Raw genomic sequence first — 22500 nt, 5'->3', positions numbered from 1 at the left:
GTTTGCTAGAACAAATTTTTAGGACGTTTTTTGATGCTCTTTAAAGTTATGTATTGTTATTTATAGAAAGTAGAAGTGGAGAAGGCTTCCTTTTAAGGGCTTATAATTACTTGCAATTCAGTAATGTGCTTCTGACAAACCAAGCTAACATCTAATGTGAATAAAATTTGGCTATCTAAATTTTAAATTAGGTTTAGAATTCTTTAGGAAATGTTAGAAAAATATTCCATGTCTTAGGTAGTAGATGTTTGGAATGGGGAGCCCATTTGCAACAGCTTCAGAATAGATAGCCTCCCATGCCTGGATTTTTTCAAGATTGTTAACCTTTGCTGTTTTTGAGCCATCTGTGAACTTGCCACCAAATCTTCCCACACTAAAACATCTTTGCATTGCTTAATCCAGTCTGCCAAAAGATTTTTTTGTGATCAACTCAATGAGACTCGAACTATTTAGGCTTTTTTTTCTGTCTCCTTTGATAAGAAATATTAAAAGCACATTAACTATAATATACTAAGTGTGGAAATGATATTATGTATAGAGTCAACAAAGACAGGCAACAATAACAATAAAAGATAACTTTAATTTAGTGACACAGTAATTTCAAAGTAACTTAAAAATTACTGTTTAATTGCTGCTGTGTACCTGTCTTTGTTATAGCTTAGAAAAAAATTTTTTTTATACTGGAAATTCTATGACATTATTATTGTCTTTGTGATGTCTATAACGTAGGAAAAATCTAGTGAAAAAATTACTAAATTATTTAAGGGTGAAACAATTCGTTTAATGAAACATTAACTGGCCTTGTAAATTGATAAAGAACGTCTTAAATCTCCTAAAACCTTTGAACGTAGGACTGTGCTAACTAGTTGCACAGAAAGATTTATGATTGGAAATAATTATATTGTATATTTAAGATAAGAATATTGGGTTTACTTACATTTCTTTTTTAAAATTTGTTTTTCTTGTGGCATTAAGTTTAAAGTTTGCATAACTGTTCATAATATAAACAAAACTAAATGAAAAAAAACAATGGATTAAGGTGGTAGACTGCTAAAAAAAAAATTTTAAAATCTGACATTATTCCAATTGATTTTCTCATTTTAAACACGATAAATAGGATTAGAAAAAAAAAATTTTTTTTTTTTTCCTCTTTCTAATTTTTGGGCAAATTTAAGTGTTTTTAGGCCTAATAAGTGCAAAGTTCTTGGAAAAGATATCTCAAAAAGTAAAATATATCAAGTCTCAAAATTTTACAGTTGTGTACCTTTTAAGTAGATAAATGTCCTGAGATAAACAAAAAATTTGAATCTTTTTCAATTTCGATGCACCATAAGCTTTTTCTATGCGTCTAAATTTAGGCCAAATTCCTGACCCCAAAACAGCCCAAAAAATTTAATTTTAATTTTTATCCAAAATTTCTTTATCTCAGGACATAAAGCTCATAAAAATGAAATATCTGTACAAAATTTCAAATCAATTGGACAAATACAGCTCCCGCAATCTTATCCAGAATATGAAAAACTTTACAACAGAGAAAAATGCAAATAAAACTTTATATTTTGAAAATACAAATATATTAACACTTGAAAACAGGTTAAACCCCCCCCCCCCCTTTTCATATAATGTTCCTTCTTCATCATTGTGCTTATCATCAAACCCCTTCCTTGTTGCTCTAAGCTTTTTTCTTTGTTTTTTAAACTTTTCAGATGATTTTACGTCCATAAGCTTTTCACGTAGCACATCACTATTTTGAAAACCGTTTTTAGTAAAATGTCCTGGTAAAATTCCTAAACTGTGAAGAACATCTATCATACCAGTTTTACCATCATTAAACTGTATGACAGCAGATGCAACACTAATTTCAAGTGTTGACCTACCCACGTACACATTTTTTGGGTATTTTGTCCAAATTACATTATTGAGCGATTCATTTGCATTCTGTGTTTCTCCATCAAGACATCTTTTTAATAACTTGTTTGCACCAAGATCTTTGTGTGAAAAAGAACCAACAAGATTTAAAATTGAACTCAAGACATCAGAATTAAATATAATGTAACATTCAGGATTACTATCTTGACTAATACTTGGAGTATCAGAAGTAGGTAAATTTAACTTTTCAGCAGATGCTGATTTGCTTGAAGAAGTATTTGTTAGAGATGTATTATTTGATGTATTATTTGAACTTGAAGTAGTATATTCAGAAGTCAAGTGAATTTTATTCGCAAGTAATCTATAACATTTACGTTTTTTGCTTTTAGACTTATTTCTTCTTTCTGCAGAACCCATGTTGATAGGTTAGCAGATAAAAGTATCGCTCAAAAGGCGATCAAAGTCCACTTGCTAATTTAATATAATTGATGCGAAAATTATTCCGATAGTAAAAAAAATGTGTAGAATAATTAGAAAACATTTAAAAATGGCAAAACAGATCGTTTTTCTATTCTCAGAAACAATTTTTTTTTAAGTTCTAACGTATTAATGTGCAATTTCAAAACAGTACGTGGCAGCCATACATCCTGTATAGAGTAGAAAAAGATGTTTATTTTTCCTTTTAATCGCAATGAGCTAGATAGTTTAAACGAAATTTCACTTCATGTTTATTATCTAATAAAGTACTAGGTGCTGTTAATATATACACAAATGTGTTAACCCATTTTCAAATTATTCTATCGGCTGTAATCAGATGTCAGATTAAGAAGGTCTCAGATATGTCAGTTAAAGAAGCAGAAGGTTCCATTTTGAAAGGTTTTATTCTCTATCTTTATTCCTTGTGATTTGTTATTGTTTTAAGAAAGTTTTCATCTACTTTGACTTGCATAATTCATTTTATCTCACTTAATTTTAAATATTAAATTTATATTTACATCTCAAAAGTAATCATTTTTTTCAGTATTGATAGTACTGTTAAATTTACTGCCCATTCAACCCCAAAGAATGTTGGAGTTGAAAAGTATATGTAAAAGTATATATTCACAGGAGAAACATATTTTAAACTGTTAATAGATAGTAGCTCTCCATTATTATATTTGATATAAAATTAAAAAAAACAACTTTATGTTAAAACCTTTAAGCATTTAAATTTAAACTGTTTAATGAAATTGCTCGCCTTGCTAGCTTGCATGGTCATAGTTTACTCCCACATATTTTTTAGTTAGATATGGATTAATAATTTCTTTAAATGACTTAAAATGCTCGTAAAAACTTGTCCAATGACTGGAAAACCATATTAGGAGTTAAGTAGAAACAAAATCTCATGAAACTGTAAGGTGGCTACACATATCAAATTTGAAAAGATTTCATATATGTTTTGCCACCATGCACCATATCATCAATTTTGTTATGGAAATCTGAGGAAAAAAGTAAATATATTTGCATATTTCCTAAAAAAACAAATCTTCCTTTATAGTTTTCGCTAAATGTGCATAAATTTTGCTGCAACCATTACTATACCATTTTGCAATTGAATAGGTTTTTTTAAGTGGAAAGCTTTCACTTTTCTTGATGGTATAAAAGTTATGCTGTAATAAATGTTCCCAAATAGCTTCAAACATCAGAGCTTCTTAATAAGTTTTAAGTGATTAGAATCTTGTAGGAAATAAAAAAAGGGTTGATAACTATTTGCCTCATTGCTAAGTAGAAGAACTAATATGTCAAGTCTGAATATTTGCATGATTAAGTAATTAATTTGTAATGCCATTAACAAGCAACATTTTCCTTTGCTTTTTTGTTTCCAATTGCATTATTGATTGTGAAATGTTAAATCAGTTCTTCTCTTTTTAATGCAGTTTTTGGCAGATTACAACAAAAAGTAAGTCTAAATGAATTTAGAGATTTGTTGCAGCCTGACTTAGAAAATTACTGTTCTCTGCTTAACAAGGTGTCAAAATCACCGTATTTGTTATGGAATTGTTTAATACTCTGACTCAGTTTGTTCATACTGTAGGGCAGTGGTAAGCGTACCAATTTTACTTTTTAGTTTTTCTTGTCCATTTAATTTACTTATGTTGCAGTTAGACATTTTCGAAACCTTTTTAACCTATTATAAAGAGAAATTCTGTTCGAAAAACTGTTCCTTGGTTAACTTTTTTTTTTTTACTTTTTCAGACAGCATTACATTAAGATGATGAGACTAAAAGAAGCAAAACAAATAAATGGAAGAAAGCTGACGTCTCAATTTACAAATATCTCCGATCTAAAGAGAGAGATAAATGATGAGCTCTTATACGTACCAAGAATGTTTGCTGAAGAAATGCTGTCCCAGTTGGATCGTACCATTATAAAATGGACTTTCGCGACTGCTAAAACCGTATTTACAGAACGAAACGGTGAAGATTTTTCACATGAAATTTTAATGCAACTTAAGGGGCAACTACCCTCAAATTTCAAAACTACACATATTAAGTAACTTTCTCTTTAGTCACATAGGAAATATTATACTGACATTAAAAATACCAAAAATAAAATAAAATGGTAGCTCGTTGCTATGGTTGCCAAAAAAACAGCTGAAAATACCACAAAAACTGTGTTTACGCCGTAAAGAAAATAAAGACTTGTAATAAAGGAGTGTCAATGAAGTTTTGCAGAACTGTTCTAAATATCTAAATTTGTGATATGAACGAAGCAGATTTTTGAATAAATTTTTTTTTTCCATAAAAGGCTACAGACAAATTAGGTTTTTCAAAAAAAGGTCAAAATGCAAAGAAAAAAACTTAATAACTCAAAATCTTAAGTCATATAAGAAATTCTACTCCGATCATATCATAAATATTGGCAAAATGAACAATTCCTGAAAAATTCATCATGATAGCATGTATACTTTTCAAGATTTTTTTACCGGCGTGTTTAAAAAGCAAATTCTCAGAAAACGCAAAACAAAAAATAAAATCATAAATTATTGTTCATTTCATAAATTTACCTTTTAAAAACTTACTTTTTAAAAGAATATTTTAAAAACTACCAGATTCATAATATTCCCTGGACTTTTCCATTGAATTTTGGTAATCATTCTTTGAAAATCGTTGACAACGTAACAACTTTCGTTTAATCTTAAAACTTTCACTCGATTTAAATGATGATAGATTTATTCGTTTTTTGTTTATGAGTCTGCAACCAGCTAAAGTAAAATGTCCTGGTTTCATATTTAGTTTTTCATAAATCAAAATAACAGACTTCATACCAATGTTATAATTTGCAACAGCATCATACACTCCGAACTCTAAACTGGCTAAACCAACATAATTACTTTTTGGTAATCTTTTCCATATTAAATTATTAAAACTCTCATTGCAATTCTGGGTTTTTCCATGCAGACACTTTACTAATTCAGAATCTTTACTTAAATCAGCATATATTGGCTTGATTTTGTGAATAATATCAACAGGAATTCCTGGTCCAGGTTTGTATATGGAAGAAGACTTAGCTTTATCAATGTTGAATTTGCACCAACTGTCGCCTCCAGTTGGGCAGTAAATGTGATAGTTATATTCCTTAGAAGAAGCTACATGGAAAAGGCTAGCTAATACTGCTTTTTTCATTTTATTTAAATCATTTATATTGCTCCGGATAGCTACACCAAAAAAATTTTGCAAGCGATCAATAACTGCATTGGTTAGTCGACCATGACCACCTAGACCCTTAACACTTTTTTTTAACTTGCGTAAGCGAGTACCAACTCGTTTTTGGTAATGTCCTACACACTCCAACTTTTTTACCTCCATGTTTGGGTATATATCTTTGATAGAAAGATGGGATTTACTATCCCCATCACCAAGAAATTCGGTATACCTTAACTTGTGCTTTTCAATGGAACGTTTAAAAACTCTCACTGCACCAACAGATTCCATACCATCAGCTGTACCTTGATAATTGTACAAGCAAATATGTTTGTTTTTCCAATTAGCATATGCATCAGGATTTGATTTTCTTAATTTTTCCTTCATACAGCATGCTTTACATGACTTATTCATAGGTTCAACATCGATTACTTTTCCACTATCTATTAAAATTGCGGTAAAAACACCATTCATTGACTGATATCCTCTTTTCTGCCACGATCCATCGCATGATACACCAACATCAACAATATCCTCACCAGTTGCATTTCCTTTTATTTCAGTTGCAGCATCTGACATTGTCTCGTTTGCAACACTTTTCACAACGTTTTTTATTTTTGTTGTTATTTTTGTATAGTTTTTGGGTGTCATGGGTTTAGGCATATTCATGAGCTGAGTAAATTTTTCAATTCCAGTATGACCATGTCCTAATACTCTCATTGCATAAATTGTCCTGTAGTTAATATCAAACCCTTTATCACAATTATCTGATGTGTAAAATTCATGTTTATAATCACAAGATGGTGTAGTACACTTCAAATAAAGAAACGATGCTAGACCTTTCTTTTTTTCATGGTGATCACCTAGGTACAGTGCACAGTTTTCACATTGAGGACACATTAACAATGAAAGAACTTTAGATAAAATTTCAGTGTCTATAATTCTGTAACCACTAATTTTTTTAATGTTTTTACTTGGTACATTTGTAATGAATTTAACTTTCTTAGCAGATGCGCCTAAAATATTACTGTGATTTAACTCACATCCACTTACATTACATGCATTTTTATTTTTCTGCACATTAAATACTCTTCTTTTTTTGTGGTATTTTGTTCTCTGCTTTACTCTATCACTCATTTTTATGTGTTTCTGCTGTTGGATAAATTAGCTTTAATAACTTGATAAAATCGTAATTGTAAATAGCCTATGTTTGAATATAATAAGGAACAGAATATTATTTAGCAAAGATGATTTAAATCAAAACATATATTTGAAACAGTTCTCCAGGATAAGTTCACCAACAAAATATTCACCCCCATAGCAACGCGTTGCTATGCAAATATTTTTCACTTGAGTTCACAAAAACATAAATTAAACAAAAACTTATTAAGAAATCTATAATTTTTTTTGCAGATTCAAAATCTACATAAAATTTTGGTCAACAATTATTAGAGAAAAAAAAATCCAATTTTTGAAAAATTTTGAGGGTAGTTGCCCCTTAAATGACATTTACTTGATTGTACTTAATGCGTTTCTGCTACGTGTAATTTGCTTTTGAATTATTAATAAAATATTGTAAAAGTGAGCCATCTATCGTCAAAATTTTGATTTTAACGTTACATTACCATAAGCAAAATCAAATACTTCTTTTAAAGAATGATCTAAGTATTTTGTAAGTAACTTGTCCTATGTTGTTAATTTATTTCTTTAACATTCTTATCTTTACTACTTGTAATTTAAACACGAAAAAGAATTGTAAAATTTATCGTAGAAACATAACTTTAATGTACATTATTATACGTTTGTTTACAAATGAAAATATTATAAGATAATATTCGTTAGAATAAATCTGTTAAGTGAAAATGTTACGTAAAAACTAGAATTCTTCATAGCGAAAATGAAAAAGTTAGCTTTGGAAGTATTTTATCCTCGTTGCATATCATATCAAAATAGAATAGCAGGAATACCTCACCAAAAAGTCAACTTATTTTGTAATTAAAAAACAAGTCAGTTAAACCCAAAAATATTCGTAAAAAAAACAAACACAGCCTGGCTAAATAAACGCCAATATAACACATAAATACAAAAAAAATAAATTGTTTATGTTATAGAGCAGCATTTGAAGCATGACCATTCAGTACTTTCGTCTTCCAAAACATATTCCGGGATGCGTTCACAAGCGCGATGATACCAATTTTCACATTTTCCGCACTGCACCATATGCCTAAATATAATCCTCAGTGTAACACAAGGATATTATAGCTTTTTTAACTCCCGCTTCAGACTAAGAAATATTTTCACTCGTAAGCACACTATTATTTGATGCGTAAATAAACAATCAAAATATTAACTCCATATTTACCTTTGCTTAATACATTTATCTGAGGCTAGCCACACTTGTCTACAAATGCAATAAAGGGAAAACTGGAAGTCTTTTTCCTTGCAGAACCGTAAAGCTGTTTCGGACTTTGGAAACGCATTAAACTGATTTCCCTTCACACATTGCAACAAATGATTCCTCATTTGAGAATCGTCAAAAGCAACATAACTTGGATTTGAGCCAGTATCAGCAATATGTTTTACGAACGCTAATGCATACAAGCCACAGTCAACGATATTTGTTTGTTGCTGCACTGGTACAACACGGACAGTCAAAATATCCTCAGTGCAATGCATTATAGCACAAATTTGCCGAATAACATGATTTTTCACTTTGCCACGAAACATACTGTCTAAAAGGAAAACCTCACCAACAGAACATCCAAAAGTACTAATTGTCAACCAGTGGGCATCACCATCATGTAACACCTGGACAAAAGATGCTTTTTGTATATCAAATAAAAGGTTCTGTCCAAGAACAGGATCTTGGAGACCACATACACCTGTTATCATCTTTTGCATGGTGTGGATAACAGTGTCAGACAACATGTATTTTGCTGAAATATCTAGCAAATCATCTGAAGAGAGATTACAGTTAGGTGATAAATGATATCTTTCTATAGGGAGTTCGTCATTAACATCAGAAGCAACTATCAACTCTTCAATAAACATATCTTTCCCATCAACAGGTTCAACAATGTTCACCTCAACTGACTCTGTTGTATCACTTTTTTCCATCAGAAGTATTTTAGAAGCAGCTGTTACTTTATCTTTATGAGAACCAACACGATCACTAAAAAGTTTTCTTGATTTACGAATAGGAATTGGAATGTGCTTGTTTGATGGACCAGCCACCTTGACCGGTACTGGAGGTATTGGAATTCCTGATTCTCTAGTTCTTGCTCGGTTAAGTTTATCTATTAGGCTAGCAAGGGTATTGTGCATAAGAACAATTTCTTCTGAACTTTCTTTAAACTCAAATGATAGGTTTTGGATGGTTGTGAGCATTTCCCTAACATTCACTCCAGAGTAAACACTTGTAATATTTTTAGATTTCTGACTCCAATCTTCAGTAACAGTCTCATCTGTTTTATGGTGACTTGTACCTTCTGGCTGAATATAAGGTGTTTTTTCGTGTGATACTTCATAATCATCTGCATCTAAGTTCAAGTATGGTGAATTTAGATACAGTGATGACAGCGAACTCCATGACCAAGCAGGGTACTTTCTGAATACTAAAAAAAAGTGCTTGCATGGGTAGGCCATTGACACCCAATCTTGACAGGTACATTTTGGCATTGTGAAATCATCACCAAAAGATGTAAAATACTTAATAGCTGTCTTGGTACAACTAGATACAGTAAAGACCCCATGTTTGATCATGATGACTCCAGACAAATTCATGTTATCAGCTATATCTTTTTTGATCAAGCAATGCTTCACTAAACTATGAGGACGGTTGTACAAATAATTTGGAACCCAACGTCCATATCTTCGGTAACGTGCATCCATTTTAAAGTTGGCATCAGTATAACTAAAAGAGAAAGATATTTTAAGTTTCACTAATAATAAAAAAGTTCTTGAACATAGTATTAGGAAATTAAATGTTTACAGAGGAAAATTAAAGGAAATTAAAGAGTATTAGGAAATTAAATGTTTACAGAGGAAATTAAATGTTTACAGAGGCATCAGCATTCTTCCATTCATTTATTTTGCTCTCCAAACATTCCTGATCGATGAATGAGTGTCTAAAACATTAAAAGTTAGTATTTGATTTCAAAATGATATTATGATTATGTAATTTACACATACTGTAAAAAATTACTGATATAACTTGGTAAACTGGTTGAGAACATATTTAAGATGTAATAAATAAATAAAAGAATACTCATTTAAATAGTCTTATAATTTATAACACTTGCAAAATAGAAATTTAAAAAATGAAAAAAAGGAAAAGAAAAATTACCTTCCTTTCTGTCTTTCTTTAACCATGTGTGAACGAATTATATCAGTTCTTGGATAAAATCTTCTGTTGTTTGCAGCAGGAAGATTTTTTTTACTGAACATTTCATTAACAGTGATTTTTAAAAGTCTCTTCATTTCACGCACATTAGAAACACCTTCTTTAATGTATTCAGAAATTTTTACTGCTAACTGTGGATCAATTTTCTGTGACAGTAGCTCACTCTAAATAAACAAAAAAAATTTTCAATAACCTGACTACTATGAAAGTTAAGGAAAGAAACAAGAAAACTTCACATAATTACAGCTCGAGGATTACTACCTCTCCTAGAGGGTGATTCATGTGAATGTTTAAGCAGTCTATCTCAACAATAAATTTCCTGTCAGTTATAACAGCCTTTTTTTGTTGCAATGATTCTTTAATTTCTTTCGACTGTTTCTTCTTGCCATAATCACTTGGATTTATAAGCTGAAAAAGACATATAGTAAGAAATGTAAATGACAATAAGAAGTTTAAATAGCAATTGTGTAATAGACGGAGTAAGGAGAAATGATTACCTTAAAATTAGGAAATTGAAAACTCTGTAAACTTATTACCTTTGAATCCCTGAAATATACCACTTCTTTTATAATGGCTTTTGCAGGACAATTAAATTTTTTGCTATCCTGTATCATGACATAATCTGCTTTGTACCAATGATCCATTTTCTTAAATAAAAAAAAAGTCTGGAAGTGAGCCTAAATTTACTTGACAATGATACCAATTGAAAAGATAGAAGCCACTTTACCTGAATTTCTTTTGTTTCAAAATGCTTCCTCTTTGCAGCAGAGTTACGATCAAACCCATGATGACAGTTGAATCTTTTTGTAGATAATAGAATGTAAGGAGTAGCAGATAAATCTTCAGATATTTCCCATAGTACTTTGTGTGTGTTTGCATCCATGTCTAAAGTAGAAAAAGGAACTAACTTGTTTGGTTCCAAGGCATCAGAGTGAGCTAATGATGAAGAACCAAAGTTATACAATATCTTATTTATAAACTATGATATAATAATATATAAATTCAACCATATCAAGTTTATTAAGTCTGTTTAAAATTATCGACAAAAAGGTTAAATGCAGTAGCATTGAGTAAACTAAGTGACTAATTGAAAGCTATCTATGGATACTCAGTTGAACAAAGCTTCTTAAAACAAGTAATTTTTTTTGGAATAGCACTATAAGCTAAATAATAATTCTGAACTGTTTTCGTTAATATTGAATATAGTGCAAAATATATATATTTTACCTGTATTTCCAAAGTTCTTTGGGGTTGAAAGGGCAGCAAACCGAACAGTATTATGGATTTCATAATTACGAAGAAATCGTGTAGCCTCCTCAACTGAGTTGCCAACGAAGAGCTTATTGTCCTCTAAAATTTCATACTCATTGAAATAAAATTTTGCATAACAGCTTGTAACAGAATAAAACTTCATTAGAATATTAATCAATTATGTTAAAGAAGTAAAAAAGAGATTAAAACCTGTCAAAGTTGAAATATTTTCTGTTTCTTTATCTGATATATCTGTGATGTCTTCATAATCAGACAAATTTGAACTACCAGAGCTAAGAAAAAAATTACAGAATGATTAAGACTACTTTTTTTTTTTACCAATTTACTAAAATAACTACAGTACATAGTGTTTTGCATCTTTTTTCCTGGAAATTTTATTTTAAACATCAGTGATGAGGTGAATTTAGGCTATCTTTTACAGGATGTTCTGGTTTTAGAGGAACATACTTTTTTATTTCATCAATTTCAAAATAAAAGTATAAATACAGGTTTTACAGGATGTGTGGTTGTCCTGTAGAATCTTGTAATATATTTTACATGTGCACTTTATTAATATTTAAAAAAAGAGAAAAAAAAACATGCTGTTTTTATAGAATTACTTACCGTATTGACATTTTTCTTGTTTTCCAAAGTTTATCGTCAATTGAATCAAATCGAACCTTATAAAGTAAATAAAGCAAGCCAACAAAAACAATTTAAGCCAATTCACCTATCCAACTTAAATTCTACCATTTTGCGCGGCGGGGACTGAACTCTAATTGTGTGGGTAAAAAGTCGAAAAAGCTTCCAAAATATCTGTATTTGAATTAGTATTTGTTTGTATTTACCTTTTGAACTCATCACGATGGGTAACAGAGGTAACTGTGCAGTAATAGGGTGTTCGAATAGCCATTATAAACTTTTTAAGTGGAAAAAACAAGAATGTAATGTTCATGAAGGTTTGAAAAAAGAACAATGTGGTTGTAATCGTCCTTTTAATCTTTACTGTTTTCCAAGTTCTTTAAGAAATTCTAGAAAAAGAGAAAAGTGGAAAATTTTGTTAAAAAGAGAAGGTAAAAATAAGAAAGAATGGAATCCATGCGACAGTGATCGTGTTTGTTCGATGCATTTTGTAGATGGAACACCTACGATTGCTAATCCAGATCCTACTTTAAATATGGGATATAATTCTACTAACATTAAGCCAAGAAAGAGTTTATATAAACGTTGCCCAAAATCGAACTTTTTAATTTTGAAAAGTATTAGCACAGAATGTAATGATATGAATAATAATACAAGTGAAGATAATACCAATGAGTTAAGTAATAATAATGATAATACAATTTATTTACCACCTCCAAGCTGTGAACATTCATATGCTAGTCAGTCATTGCTAAATGTGTGTGAAGGATGTAATTCTAAAACGTCTTTGATTGATTCACTCATTAAAAAAGTTAATTTCTTGAATATATCCTTGAAGCAACTAAACCAAAAACAAGTTAATCAAACTAAGAAATTAATGATTTTTTCATGCAACAAAGTTAAAACAGACAAAAAAATGAACTTTTATACAGGGATACCTACAATAGCTTTATTTAATGCTATCTTCTTACTTATTATACCATTTCTTCAAAAGCTTAGTTACTGGCGAGGACCAAAACATGTTCAGAATACTAGCAAATTAAAGCGCAGATTTCAGTCAACTAAATATAGAAAACTTTCTCATCGTGACGAATTTTTTTTAACAATTGTGCGACTTCGTCTTGGTATTCTTAATGAAGACATTGCAGAACGATTTGGAATTTCTCCTACAACTTCTTCTAACATATTTACCACATGGATTAAACTTATCAGCAGTGTGTTAGATAGTGCTCTTATTGTATGGCTTCCACGTGAAACCATCAGGGAAAATTTGCCTAGTGTATTTAAGAATGCAGGATATTACAAGTGTCGTGTGATTATTGATTGTGCTGAAGTTTTTATTGAACGACCCAAGTCTCTTTTAGCACAAGCCTCAACTTGGTCTGATTATAAACAACACAATACATTTAAGTTTCTTGTTGGAATTTCGCCTAGTGGTTTTATTACTTTTTTATCTGATTGTTATGGTGGAAGATGTTCAGACAGTTTTGTTACAAAAGACAGTGGCTTTTATGACTTGTTAGAGCGTGACGATGAAGTCATGGCAGATCGTGGATTTCAAATTCAGGAAGAACTTTTGTTAAAATTTTGTACTTTGATAATTCCTCCAGGTGCTCGTCTCAAAAGTCAAATGATTGCATCTGAATGTAAAAAAACTAAAAAAATAGCAAACTTAAGAATACACGTTGAACGAGTCATTAATAGAATGAAAACTTATAGAATTTTAAAGAATGTTTTTCCACTAACAATGTTGCGTCATGTTGATGATATTGTGAGGGTTTGTGCTGTACTCTGTAACTTGAAACCTGTATTAGTCGATAATTCAAGAGATAGAAATATAAAACCTTAAAGTTGTTAAATAATTAAGTTAATTTGTTAATTAATTAAGTAATTTGCGTACGTGGGGGGTAGATGGGTGATGTTCAACAAGTGTATGTACGCAAACTCAAAAAGTCGAGGTGTTCACTTGCCAATTAGTAAAAGGTGATTGCCGCCTACGTTCATGGCCTGCTAAGGCTATAAAAGTTGAACAGCACAAAAAAATAGTGATCACGTTTGCGAGCGTGAATGGAAAAACAGCACAAAATGAATTCTAGATAAATTAATGTTAACTTATTTCTAGAAATAAAACTTACTAATCTTTCAAGTTTTAATATTAAAACCATGTGGGGGGAGGGGAGGGTGTATGAAAATGTCATTAAAACGTCAAATAAAGTTACTTTTCAAAAAACTACGATGATTGAAGCCTGGGAACAAAAAAGACCTAAAAAGTTGGCCTCCCTGGCCTAAACTTAAGAGCCACAAGTTTCGCTTCCCTTACCTTTTCTAATCCATCACATTTAATTATATCAGCACTAATAATTAGGCACGTAACGAACTAAGAAAAAGTTACTTCACGTTGAATTATTTTCCTAACGATATATCATACTTACGAGTCCAAAGGAGAAATATTTTTTTTATTATCTCTTAATTTCCACTTTAAACAGTTATAACTCACGAACCATAGAACCCCGTATCGTGAAATATTTTAGTGAAGGGAGGGGGAGGAGGATCATTTTTCAAAAAAGAGGCACTTTATAGTAGCAAATAAGTATATTGCTTGATCTTTATAACAAAATTTAGACGATACAGAGGACAAATGGTAGAAGGAGAGGGCGATTGCTACAAAAGGGGGCGTTAATTGCCTCGTATGTTCGTTCTCGAAATGCCGCTACTGATATTCCCGGGATTTTGATAATATAAAAAAAAGGAACATCCATATAATTTTGACATAGTTGTCACTTTTATAGTTGGGGGGGGGGGTGCTGAAACACAAATTAAGGGAGCTTAGGCATTCAGAATCAGAATTTGAATAGAAAAAGCAGAAATTTCTAGAAATGCAGCCATATTTATTTTTCTTTATCAAATAAAAAACAAGCTATATAAACTGCCATATATTGTCACAGTGGAAATCTTATTAAGCCTGTACTAAATGCTACCGAGGAAGTCGAAGAACTTAATGATAAATATCAAAAAATATTTTAACTAACAATGTTAAATGCACTAATCAGTTACTTTATCAGATGGTTGGTTACCTGAAAAGGACAGTATTAAACAATGGCCAATGTTTTTCCCAACCATTCTCGCTTTCACACATTCACAACATATTAATGACACAAGCCAAAGTGTCACCAGTCAAAGTGTGGTTGATTATAAGTTGAATACCAATTGTAGGCAGTTTGCATAACAAGTTTAATCCAGTTTCCAATTATTCAACAAAGCTTAGTGTTGAATAAAAATTGTGCTCAAATAATGTTTATAGTAATAGTCTATAAAATCACACTTGAGTTCTTCCCATTTGTTATTGTCAAACTTTATATGTTCAATAAAATTTCCATGAGGTGTCCACACCATAAAATATGAGTGATGGTGCCTTGTAACAGCCATTTGTACAAGGCATTGCATATAATATGCATGATTTTTATTTAAAGAAACACCAACATCATTTTTAATCAAATATGGAAGTTTTATGCTTGGATCAAGTGGGGACAAGTAATTTATAGAAAATGGGCATTTAACTTCAAGACATGCAGGTGGACAACACAAACAAGTAACGATACAACCAGGACTACCACCAATGAAGGGAACATCTCTATCTAAAAATAGCCCACAATCATGCATTGCTACACCTTTATGATTGATTTTTAAAATTTCATAAAAACAATTAACAGCATTTTGTTCCATTTCCCTGCCATACTTTATTGCAGGTATGTTTGAATTAACAAACGACATGCCAGATATACGTTGATTTAACTCCCACATATCAGCATCAATTTTATTTAACTTGTTCATTTTTGTCCAAACATTATAACTTTTTGAAGCTGTTATAACACCTTTTCTATATTCATACCAGTATTTGTTTTTATTTTGTCCTTTGGTCAACTGCTCAATTTCTTCAATATTTTTAAGCGTCATATGAAGTGTTATATTTTTTTCAAATGATAATATATCTTTTGACATAACCAGTATATCATTAACACTCATTAGATTTGATTGGCAAGTACTAATGTCGTTTACGACTTCTAAACTAAAGTCAATATCTGGTTTTGAGACAGCATTAAAAATGATGGAATTAGGCGCTATTTCTTTTAATGCTTTTGCAACATCCTGAAGATTAAGTTTAGTAGAATAATTAGAAATTGGATTAAATTTCTTATACAAACTGTCTACAAATGGTCTTTTTTTTTTTAAATCTTGAGAAAAATTTTCTCTGCTAAAATCTAGATTTTTAATTTTAACAGGTAAAACATCTTTTCGATTTGGAAGCCATTGATTTGAAACCATTGTGCAAGCCGGATTTGTTAAGCCCATTCTTACAGCAGCTTCAATTCTAAACATTGCTGCAGCAACATGGTTACATGTTTGGCTCATTCCTGCCATACATGTACAGTGACAAGATCGGATTTTAGCATTTTCTTTTTCTATGATCAACCACAGTTTATGGCTTGTGTCATTAATACGTTGTGAATGTCTGCATTCGCCTTTTATTGCACAAAATGGACTTTCCTCACTTATACAGTGATAAGAGAGTTTTTGAAGCCAGCCTGTTTTATAAAAACTAAAAGCTTTTGAATTTTTATAATCATTTAAGTCATTGCTGCCTAATTCAGATGGGTTAAACATCAAATAGTTAAAAATATCTGGATACAAAACCATTGGCCATTGTTTAATACTGTCCTCTTCAGGTAACCAACCATCTAATAAGATAAACGGATCACTGCATTTAACATTGTTAATTAAAAGTTTTTTTTGATATTCATCTTTAAGTTCTTCGACTGCCTCGGTAGCAGTAAGTACAGGCTCAATAAAGTTTTCCATTGCAGAAAATACACGAGCAACTAATTCCCTCTTCGTTCCAGAAACACGCAAATTTCGAAGTCTTAAATACTGCTTTAACTCATAAACTTTCATTTTATTAATTAAATCGAAATCCATTATGAGTTTATCTTAGGATAAATAATCTTAACAAAAGAAAAGCTCAATGTTTACTTAAAAATCCTTTGTACGTAAAAGTTTATTTTTGTTTTACCCACACAATTTGGATCCAGATCCTCAATATTTCTACGCGTTTTTTACGATCGGATTGGTGTATTAGAGGATTAAAGAAACACTGATTAATCCAAATATTTGAAAATCCCAATAATATAAAAAGTTTTAACACAGATAAGTAAGTGGAAAACTAGACTTAGTTATTGGCAGAAAAAATTCGAGACAAAATTCACTAGAATAGTATACACAAATCAAGCTTGAAAAAAAAAATTAAAATGCTTAGCAGATTTCTTTCGTTCTTTCGCGGATATTTCATACACAAGCATGCGTCTCTAATAAACCACTTAAACTTCGCATAATTTGTATAATTTTGCATGAATAATTTCCGCATAAATAAGTATAATTAGCAAGTGGACTTTGATCGCCTTTTGAGCGATACTTTTATCTGCTAACCATGTTGATAGTATGCACTTTTATCGAGTTAATATATAGTAATAAACCAATTCAACAACGTTGTTCTTTCACACCATGTCATTTAAACATAGAAAAACAAAAAACAAAGAAGTAGCTATTGGTTTGAGTGCTTAGATTTTGTAAAATTTAGTTAAAATTGCCTTATTTTGACGTTGCTATGAGCGTTGCTAGGGGAAGCAAAATCACCCTACTAAGTTTAAACTGTTTTTTTAGGCCTTTTTATGTTTTTTTGTAAAATAATATGTATGTTTTTAAAAACAGCAATAGTTAAAGTTTTTAACTAATCAACTTTTGAAAAACTACTTTTTTCAATGTTTTTTAGCAGTCTGCCACCTTAACTAGATAATGTCTTTTCGTTTTTCATGAACTCGCTAATATTTTTGCCGGAAAGTATTCACGATTCGAAAAAAAATATTTATAGTAGAGCCAATTTGGAATCATTGGGTTTACACCAATTTTATCGAATCCGAACGAAATCCATTGGTTTTACGGTTTTACGGTTTTTGTTAATTCCGACCGGATTGAGATTTATAGTAGAATCCTCCCGTTGTTTTTAAAGGTAGTTTGCGACAAGAGCACGGGATATATTATAATATATTTAGAACAGAGAGGTTCCAACAGGTTCTTAAAGCAAATAACAATCCTATAAAATACAAAAAACGGAACGAACCTAAAATTTACGTTGTTTTTAATATTGAATGTGGTTTTTATATAAATTAAATATTTGATGCTGTAAGAGTAAATTTTGCACTAAAAGATGCTTTTTTTTGCATGTATTTGAATATAAAAAAACGCAGAATGAAAAATAATTCTCTAACAAAAAAATATAAAAAAACATTTCTAAGAATTACTTTTTAAATAGTCATTCGTATGTCAGCTGCTTGTAAGATCATTCTGGTTTTTTTCCATTTACTTCGCAACCAGCTTTATTGAAAATGGAATGCATTGGCATGAGACATGTTAAGCCGATAGATTTTCATTTCTTTACTAATTTATCAGATGTTACGCATTATAAAATCTTTAACTGCACTTTTGCACCAGTTTTTTTCTCTTATCTTAGATTCTCTGTCTTTCCATTGATGTTTCGAACTACATTGTTTGCATCATAGTTTTTTTTTGTTAATTGCCTGCAAACAATAATTTCTTCTTTTTAGTTTTAACAAAACGAAATATGGATGCTTCTTATTATTTTATGAGAAAAGTATAGAAGCTCTGTTCTTGTTCATTTTGACCTCTTCTACGTAAACATCTCAATATCAATATTCTAATAAAATAAAATAAAAAAATACAGGCCAACCCAAGACAAACTAGTTTTAAGTAGATGTTCCTCCCTCCTCCTCCCTCCTCCTCCTCCCCCCTTTCCTCAATATATACATACATATATATATATATATATATATATATATATATATATATATATATATATATATATATATATAAAATAAACAATATCAGAGGCTCTTCATTTTTTGAGTGCATTTAATTGTATGTTCTAATAATCCTTATCATGTTATACCCTTTGCTTTACGTTGATTGCTTCATATTACGTTGATTGATTCAGCAAAAAGATTTTTTTATTACCATAAACTAAAAATACTTCTAAAAACCTGAATTTTCAACATTTTCAAGTATTTTTCTCAAGATGTCTTTTATTCTAAACTAAAATAAATTTTTATACTTTGGTATCTCAATGGAGAAAAGGAATTTATCAAAAAGCCTTGGAATTGTATAATATTTTTCATTAACATTGAGACTCTGACCTTCAATTTAAACCCTTTGGTTAACTCCAATCTCACAAGACGATTTTTTCACAAGATGTAATGATTATTTAAAGAAACATAGTTTTATAAAAGTTTTTAACAGATTTAATGTTAATAAAATAAACTTTATAATTGTAGAGCTTTAATGACAAAAATTCACCAATGAAATTCTACTATTTTTGTTTTCACAATAGTTATTGTTGTGACTATTAGTATAACTATGACTATTTTTAATATTGAATTCAGTACAAATTTATTCGCCTATACGCTAGTTTACTTCGGTTTAAAACATTTTAACAGACATTACTAAAGTTTTTTTTATAAAGACTTTTTAAAAAAGGATTCTCTGTTACCCATGCGCAGAAGTTTTAAATTTTCGTTCGGTAAAAAAAAAAATTTCTAAAATAAATGATTTCTTTAGTGGAACAAAATGGCCGACAACGATAAAAACTCTATTATCAATCAACGACCTTTTAAACTTTAAAATACAGAAAATAAGTTTGTTTTTTTAGTTGTTTTTTTCTCTGACTAGTTTTCGTTCGATTTTTTTTTTATAGAATGCAAAAAGAAAATATCTAATTACAAATGAATGAGCCGATGAAAAAAATAAAAACTGACGCGGCGTAAAGGAAAACATTAAAAACAGCTTTAATAATTTGAAACGAATTTTAACTTGATATCTTTATTTCATTTTCGTGTAAATAAAACAATTATCAATTGAGTAAAATATATATTTTGAAATAATCTACAGAACAATCTTAACGTTCAAATATGCAAAAGTATATTTAAATATCGTAAAAAGTGTTTTAACAATAAAACTGAACATCAGAAAATGTAATCAAAAAAACGTTTTTTTTTGAATTGGTTTTAGAAATAAATGAGAACGTTTTCCAAAATTTCTTTCCTAAAAATCCAAACTTTCAAAAATTTATTTTAAAAATTCGAACTTTAGAGTTAAAAAAAAAAAAAAAAATTCATTCTAGTAGAAAGAAACAAAACACTTCAAAAGAGTACGAATAATGATTTTTCTATTAAATAAATAAATAAATTAAGCATTTGATTTTCCAAATTTAAAAAGATGCTACATTAATTAGGATAACATTTTTATTTTATATGAAATTAAAAAATATGCATGCATACATTTGTTATTTTACTTTTAGAAGAACAGGAACTTAGCAGGGAAAATATTATTTTTTTACATATAGAATCAGCATCACTGCCAATGTTTACATCGTAACAAATATACGTTTAGAACTTGTTTACGATTACGAGATGCGTTTGATAAAAATATTTAATGCAAATAATTTGTTAGATCTACGCTTCCATCATTGGAGCTAGAAGTCGTTCCTTCGTTCCTATATAATTATATATATAATATTATAGATCAATCAAAGAGTTTAGTAAATGCTCTGCGATATATCTCGTTTTACGACGTGAACAGCTTTCATTTTGCTTGGCTCTTGCAAATACACTAAATTAGTCTGCAGGCTCTAAATAGTTCCAAGAATTTAAAATAACAATGATGTATGAAGTTTAAAAAAAAAAGAAAAAAGAAAAGAAAATGTTGTTTTAAAAACTACATTTATATTCAATAAATGGCTTAAACGTTAGACGCTTATACCTCGTTTACATGATCGTCTTCTTTATGCATGATTTTGCCTTCGTAAGCTACAGGTACGACATGTGCCGGAGATTGTGGAGATGTCTGGATAACAGAATGGTATTCAAAACCACCTTCTTCCTTACGCCTTATTAACTGTTCATTAATGGACATGTTATTCATGCTTTGGGCCAAAGTGTTAACACCTAAAAAAGTAAAATGTCTGTGCTTGATAGTTGAAATAAAAGCGCCCCGTTTTTTCTTCACTTTTTTCGAATCGAGATCAAAAAATATTTAAATTAGTTACTTGCTCAAGCGCAAAAAACTGAAGTAAATTTTGTTTTGAGATTTTTTGTCATTAAAACCTTTTACCTTTGCAATAGCCTTGAGGCAACGCAAAAGTCGTAAACTGCGGCACGCTATGTAAAGTATTTGAGGTATAGATTGGTTGAGTATAGACTTGTTGTGGAGAAACATTTTGGATAATCTGAGCAGTTGGAGCCGAGCTTGGTGGGGCAGTTGATGGTTGCATAGGTACTTGTTGCGCATACCACGCTGTAGAAGGGTATGGAATAGCAGGCGAATATTGTTGGGTATAGTATTGCTATGACAAATAAAGATGGAAATCAAAAATAAGCTACATTTTTCTATAAAAATTATCTTAAGTTAAATTGAATAAGATAGTAAAAAAAATCTACTTAAGAAATTTAAATAAAATATTAAAATAAATGTAAAACAGTACCTCTGCAGGATACATCGCTGGCGATGGTGAAGTCATAAAACTGACTGGTTGTTGGTAATGGGACGATGATGGTTGTTGCTGAAGCAAATAGAAGTTTACACCATCTGGAGTATAGTACGCTGGTTGCTGTGGTTGAATGTACCAACAGCCCGAACTATATTGATCAACATTTTTGAATTTTATCGGTCGAATTTTGGCATGACCGATAATAACTTCTCGATCCTTAAATGGTACAGTGCCTTCTAATTTCACTGATTCGGCAATCGTTTGACTATCAAATGTCACAAAACCGTAACCTTTACTTAAGCCTTGTTTATCGCGAATGATGTTTGCTTCTATTACAATGCCGTAGATTTCAAAAAAGTTAATTAAATCATCTTCGGTAGTTTCCTTTGAAAAACCTTTGACAAAAATTCTATTCGGAATTTCAACATCTCCAGGTGAATGTCTAAGATATGGATCTTGATTCTTCAAATCCACAGTCGGCTCCTCTACTGCTTCGTCATTAGATTCAATTTCTTCACACGAATTCATTTCGTTAGTAACAATTTGAATTCTTTGTGTACTTTAAATTGACTTAGCTCTGTTATGCTAAAGTTTACAATTCGTGCATTTTCCCAATGAATCCAAATATTTTCTCAACTCAAAACATTCGAAAATAGATTTTTTTTTTCGTTCGGAGAACTTTTTAAGAAAAACATTCGTTCGAATTCTTTAAGATAGGATCCATTACGCTTTTCCTTTTCACTTCGGGAAATAGTGAAAGTTATTTAACATAAAAAAAAAACAAAAAGCATTTAAACTATTTAAAAATGGCAGTTTTCCTTTATACCATAAAAATACGTAGAAATAATTTTCTATTCAAATCCTGAGTTCCAATTAAAATTCTAAAAATTAAAAAGAGAATGGCGGTAAAGTCTTCGTTACTATGGATGAGATGCGTAGATTTAACAAATTATTTGCATTCAATACCCAATTGAAATCTATAAAATGATTAGTGTGGCACTTAAAAAATAAATCCTAAATCTTTTTTCTGTGAACCACAGAGA

At 30.3% G+C, this 22500-nt stretch overlaps 5 protein-coding genes across 5 annotated transcripts; 1 reads left to right on the top strand and 4 right to left on the bottom strand.

Annotated features, from left to right (window-relative positions):
- Positions 1 to 4364: 4364 nt before the first annotated feature.
- LOC149885271 (uncharacterized) lies at positions 4365 to 7098 on the bottom strand. Its single transcript, XM_090095941.1, has one exon. The coding sequence runs from the start codon at positions 6687 to 6689 to the stop codon at positions 4947 to 4949; it is 1743 nt and encodes a 580-aa protein (XP_089952067.1). The 5' UTR covers positions 6690 to 7098; the 3' UTR covers positions 4365 to 4946.
- Positions 7099 to 7522: 424 nt separating this feature from the next.
- Positions 7523 to 17348, bottom strand: LOC145182974 (uncharacterized). Its single transcript, XM_090094660.1, has 11 exons — positions 16980 to 17348; positions 11830 to 11932; positions 11416 to 11498; positions 11182 to 11304; positions 10682 to 10839; positions 10491 to 10601; positions 10216 to 10362; positions 9898 to 10118; positions 9602 to 9679; positions 7915 to 9465; positions 7523 to 7776 (listed from the first exon to the last, which is right to left on the bottom strand). Exons 2-11 carry the CDS (start codon positions 11838 to 11840, stop codon positions 7653 to 7655), a joined length of 2607 nt encoding a protein of 868 aa, XP_089950786.1. The 5' UTR covers positions 11841 to 11932; positions 16980 to 17348; the 3' UTR covers positions 7523 to 7652.
- LOC149885270 (uncharacterized) lies at positions 12071 to 13697 on the top strand. Its single transcript, XM_090095949.1, has one exon. It carries the CDS (start codon positions 12071 to 12073, stop codon positions 13694 to 13696), a length of 1626 nt encoding a protein of 541 aa, XP_089952075.1. The 3' UTR covers position 13697.
- On the bottom strand, positions 13284 to 16931 carry LOC149885269 (uncharacterized). Its single transcript, XM_090095948.1, has 2 exons — positions 14922 to 16931; positions 13284 to 13487 (listed from the first exon to the last, which is right to left on the bottom strand). The coding sequence occupies exon 1, from the start codon at positions 16819 to 16821 to the stop codon at positions 15109 to 15111; it is 1713 nt and encodes a 570-aa protein (XP_089952074.1). The 5' UTR covers positions 16822 to 16931; the 3' UTR covers positions 13284 to 13487; positions 14922 to 15108.
- Positions 17349 to 19756: 2408 nt separating the features above from the next.
- Positions 19757 to 22111, bottom strand: LOC145194932 (deleted in azoospermia-like). The gene is made up of 4 exons (XM_080072676.2): positions 21452 to 22111; positions 21082 to 21313; positions 20731 to 20915; positions 19757 to 20599 (listed from the first exon to the last, which is right to left on the bottom strand). Exons 1-4 carry the CDS (start codon positions 21983 to 21985, stop codon positions 20507 to 20509), a joined length of 1044 nt encoding a protein of 347 aa, XP_079928802.2. The 5' UTR covers positions 21986 to 22111; the 3' UTR covers positions 19757 to 20506.
- Between the last annotated feature and the right edge of the window lie 389 nt (positions 22112 to 22500).

The sequence above is a fragment of the Hydra viridissima genome, unplaced genomic scaffold (genome assembly GCF_058129835.1).
Source record: "Hydra viridissima isolate aposymbiotic clone 2 unplaced genomic scaffold, HvirCarnegie_v1 scaffold_8, whole genome shotgun sequence".
NCBI lineage: Eukaryota > Metazoa > Cnidaria > Hydrozoa > Anthoathecata > Hydridae > Hydra > Hydra viridissima.
The sequence above is the reverse complement of the archived record's forward strand: the minus strand, read 5'-3'. Positions and strand labels throughout refer to the sequence as shown.

Excerpts from the sequence above, each read along its gene's own strand:
- LOC149885271 (XM_090095941.1), bottom strand. The coding sequence starts at position 6,689 with ATGAGTGATAGAGTAAAGCAGAGAACAAAATACCACAAAAAAAGAAGA.
- LOC145194932 (XM_080072676.2), bottom strand. The coding sequence starts at position 21,985 with ATGAATTCGTGTGAAGAAATTGAATCTAATGACGAAGCAGTAGAGGAG. Across the intron at positions 21,314-21,451 it reads CAGCGATGTATCCTGCAGAG|CAATACTATACCCAACAATA; the intron begins GTACTGTTTTAC and ends TATTTGTCATAG. Across the intron at positions 20,916-21,081 it reads GCCTCAAGGCTATTGCAAAG|GTGTTAACACTTTGGCCCAA; the intron begins GTAAAAGGTTTT and ends TTACTTTTTTAG.
- LOC149885269 (XM_090095948.1), bottom strand. The coding sequence starts at position 16,821 with ATGGATTTCGATTTAATTAATAAAATGAAAGTTTATGAGTTAAAGCAG.
- LOC145182974 (XM_090094660.1), bottom strand. Across the intron at positions 11,305-11,415 it reads AAATATTTCAACTTTGACAG|AGGACAATAAGCTCTTCGTT; the intron begins GTTTTAATCTCT and ends ATGAAATTTTAG. Across the intron at positions 10,119-10,215 it reads TGAATCACCCTCTAGGAGAG|AGTGAGCTACTGTCACAGAA; the intron begins GTAGTAATCCTC and ends TTGTTTATTTAG.
- LOC149885270 (XM_090095949.1), top strand. The coding sequence starts at position 12,071 with ATGGGTAACAGAGGTAACTGTGCAGTAATAGGGTGTTCGAATAGCCAT.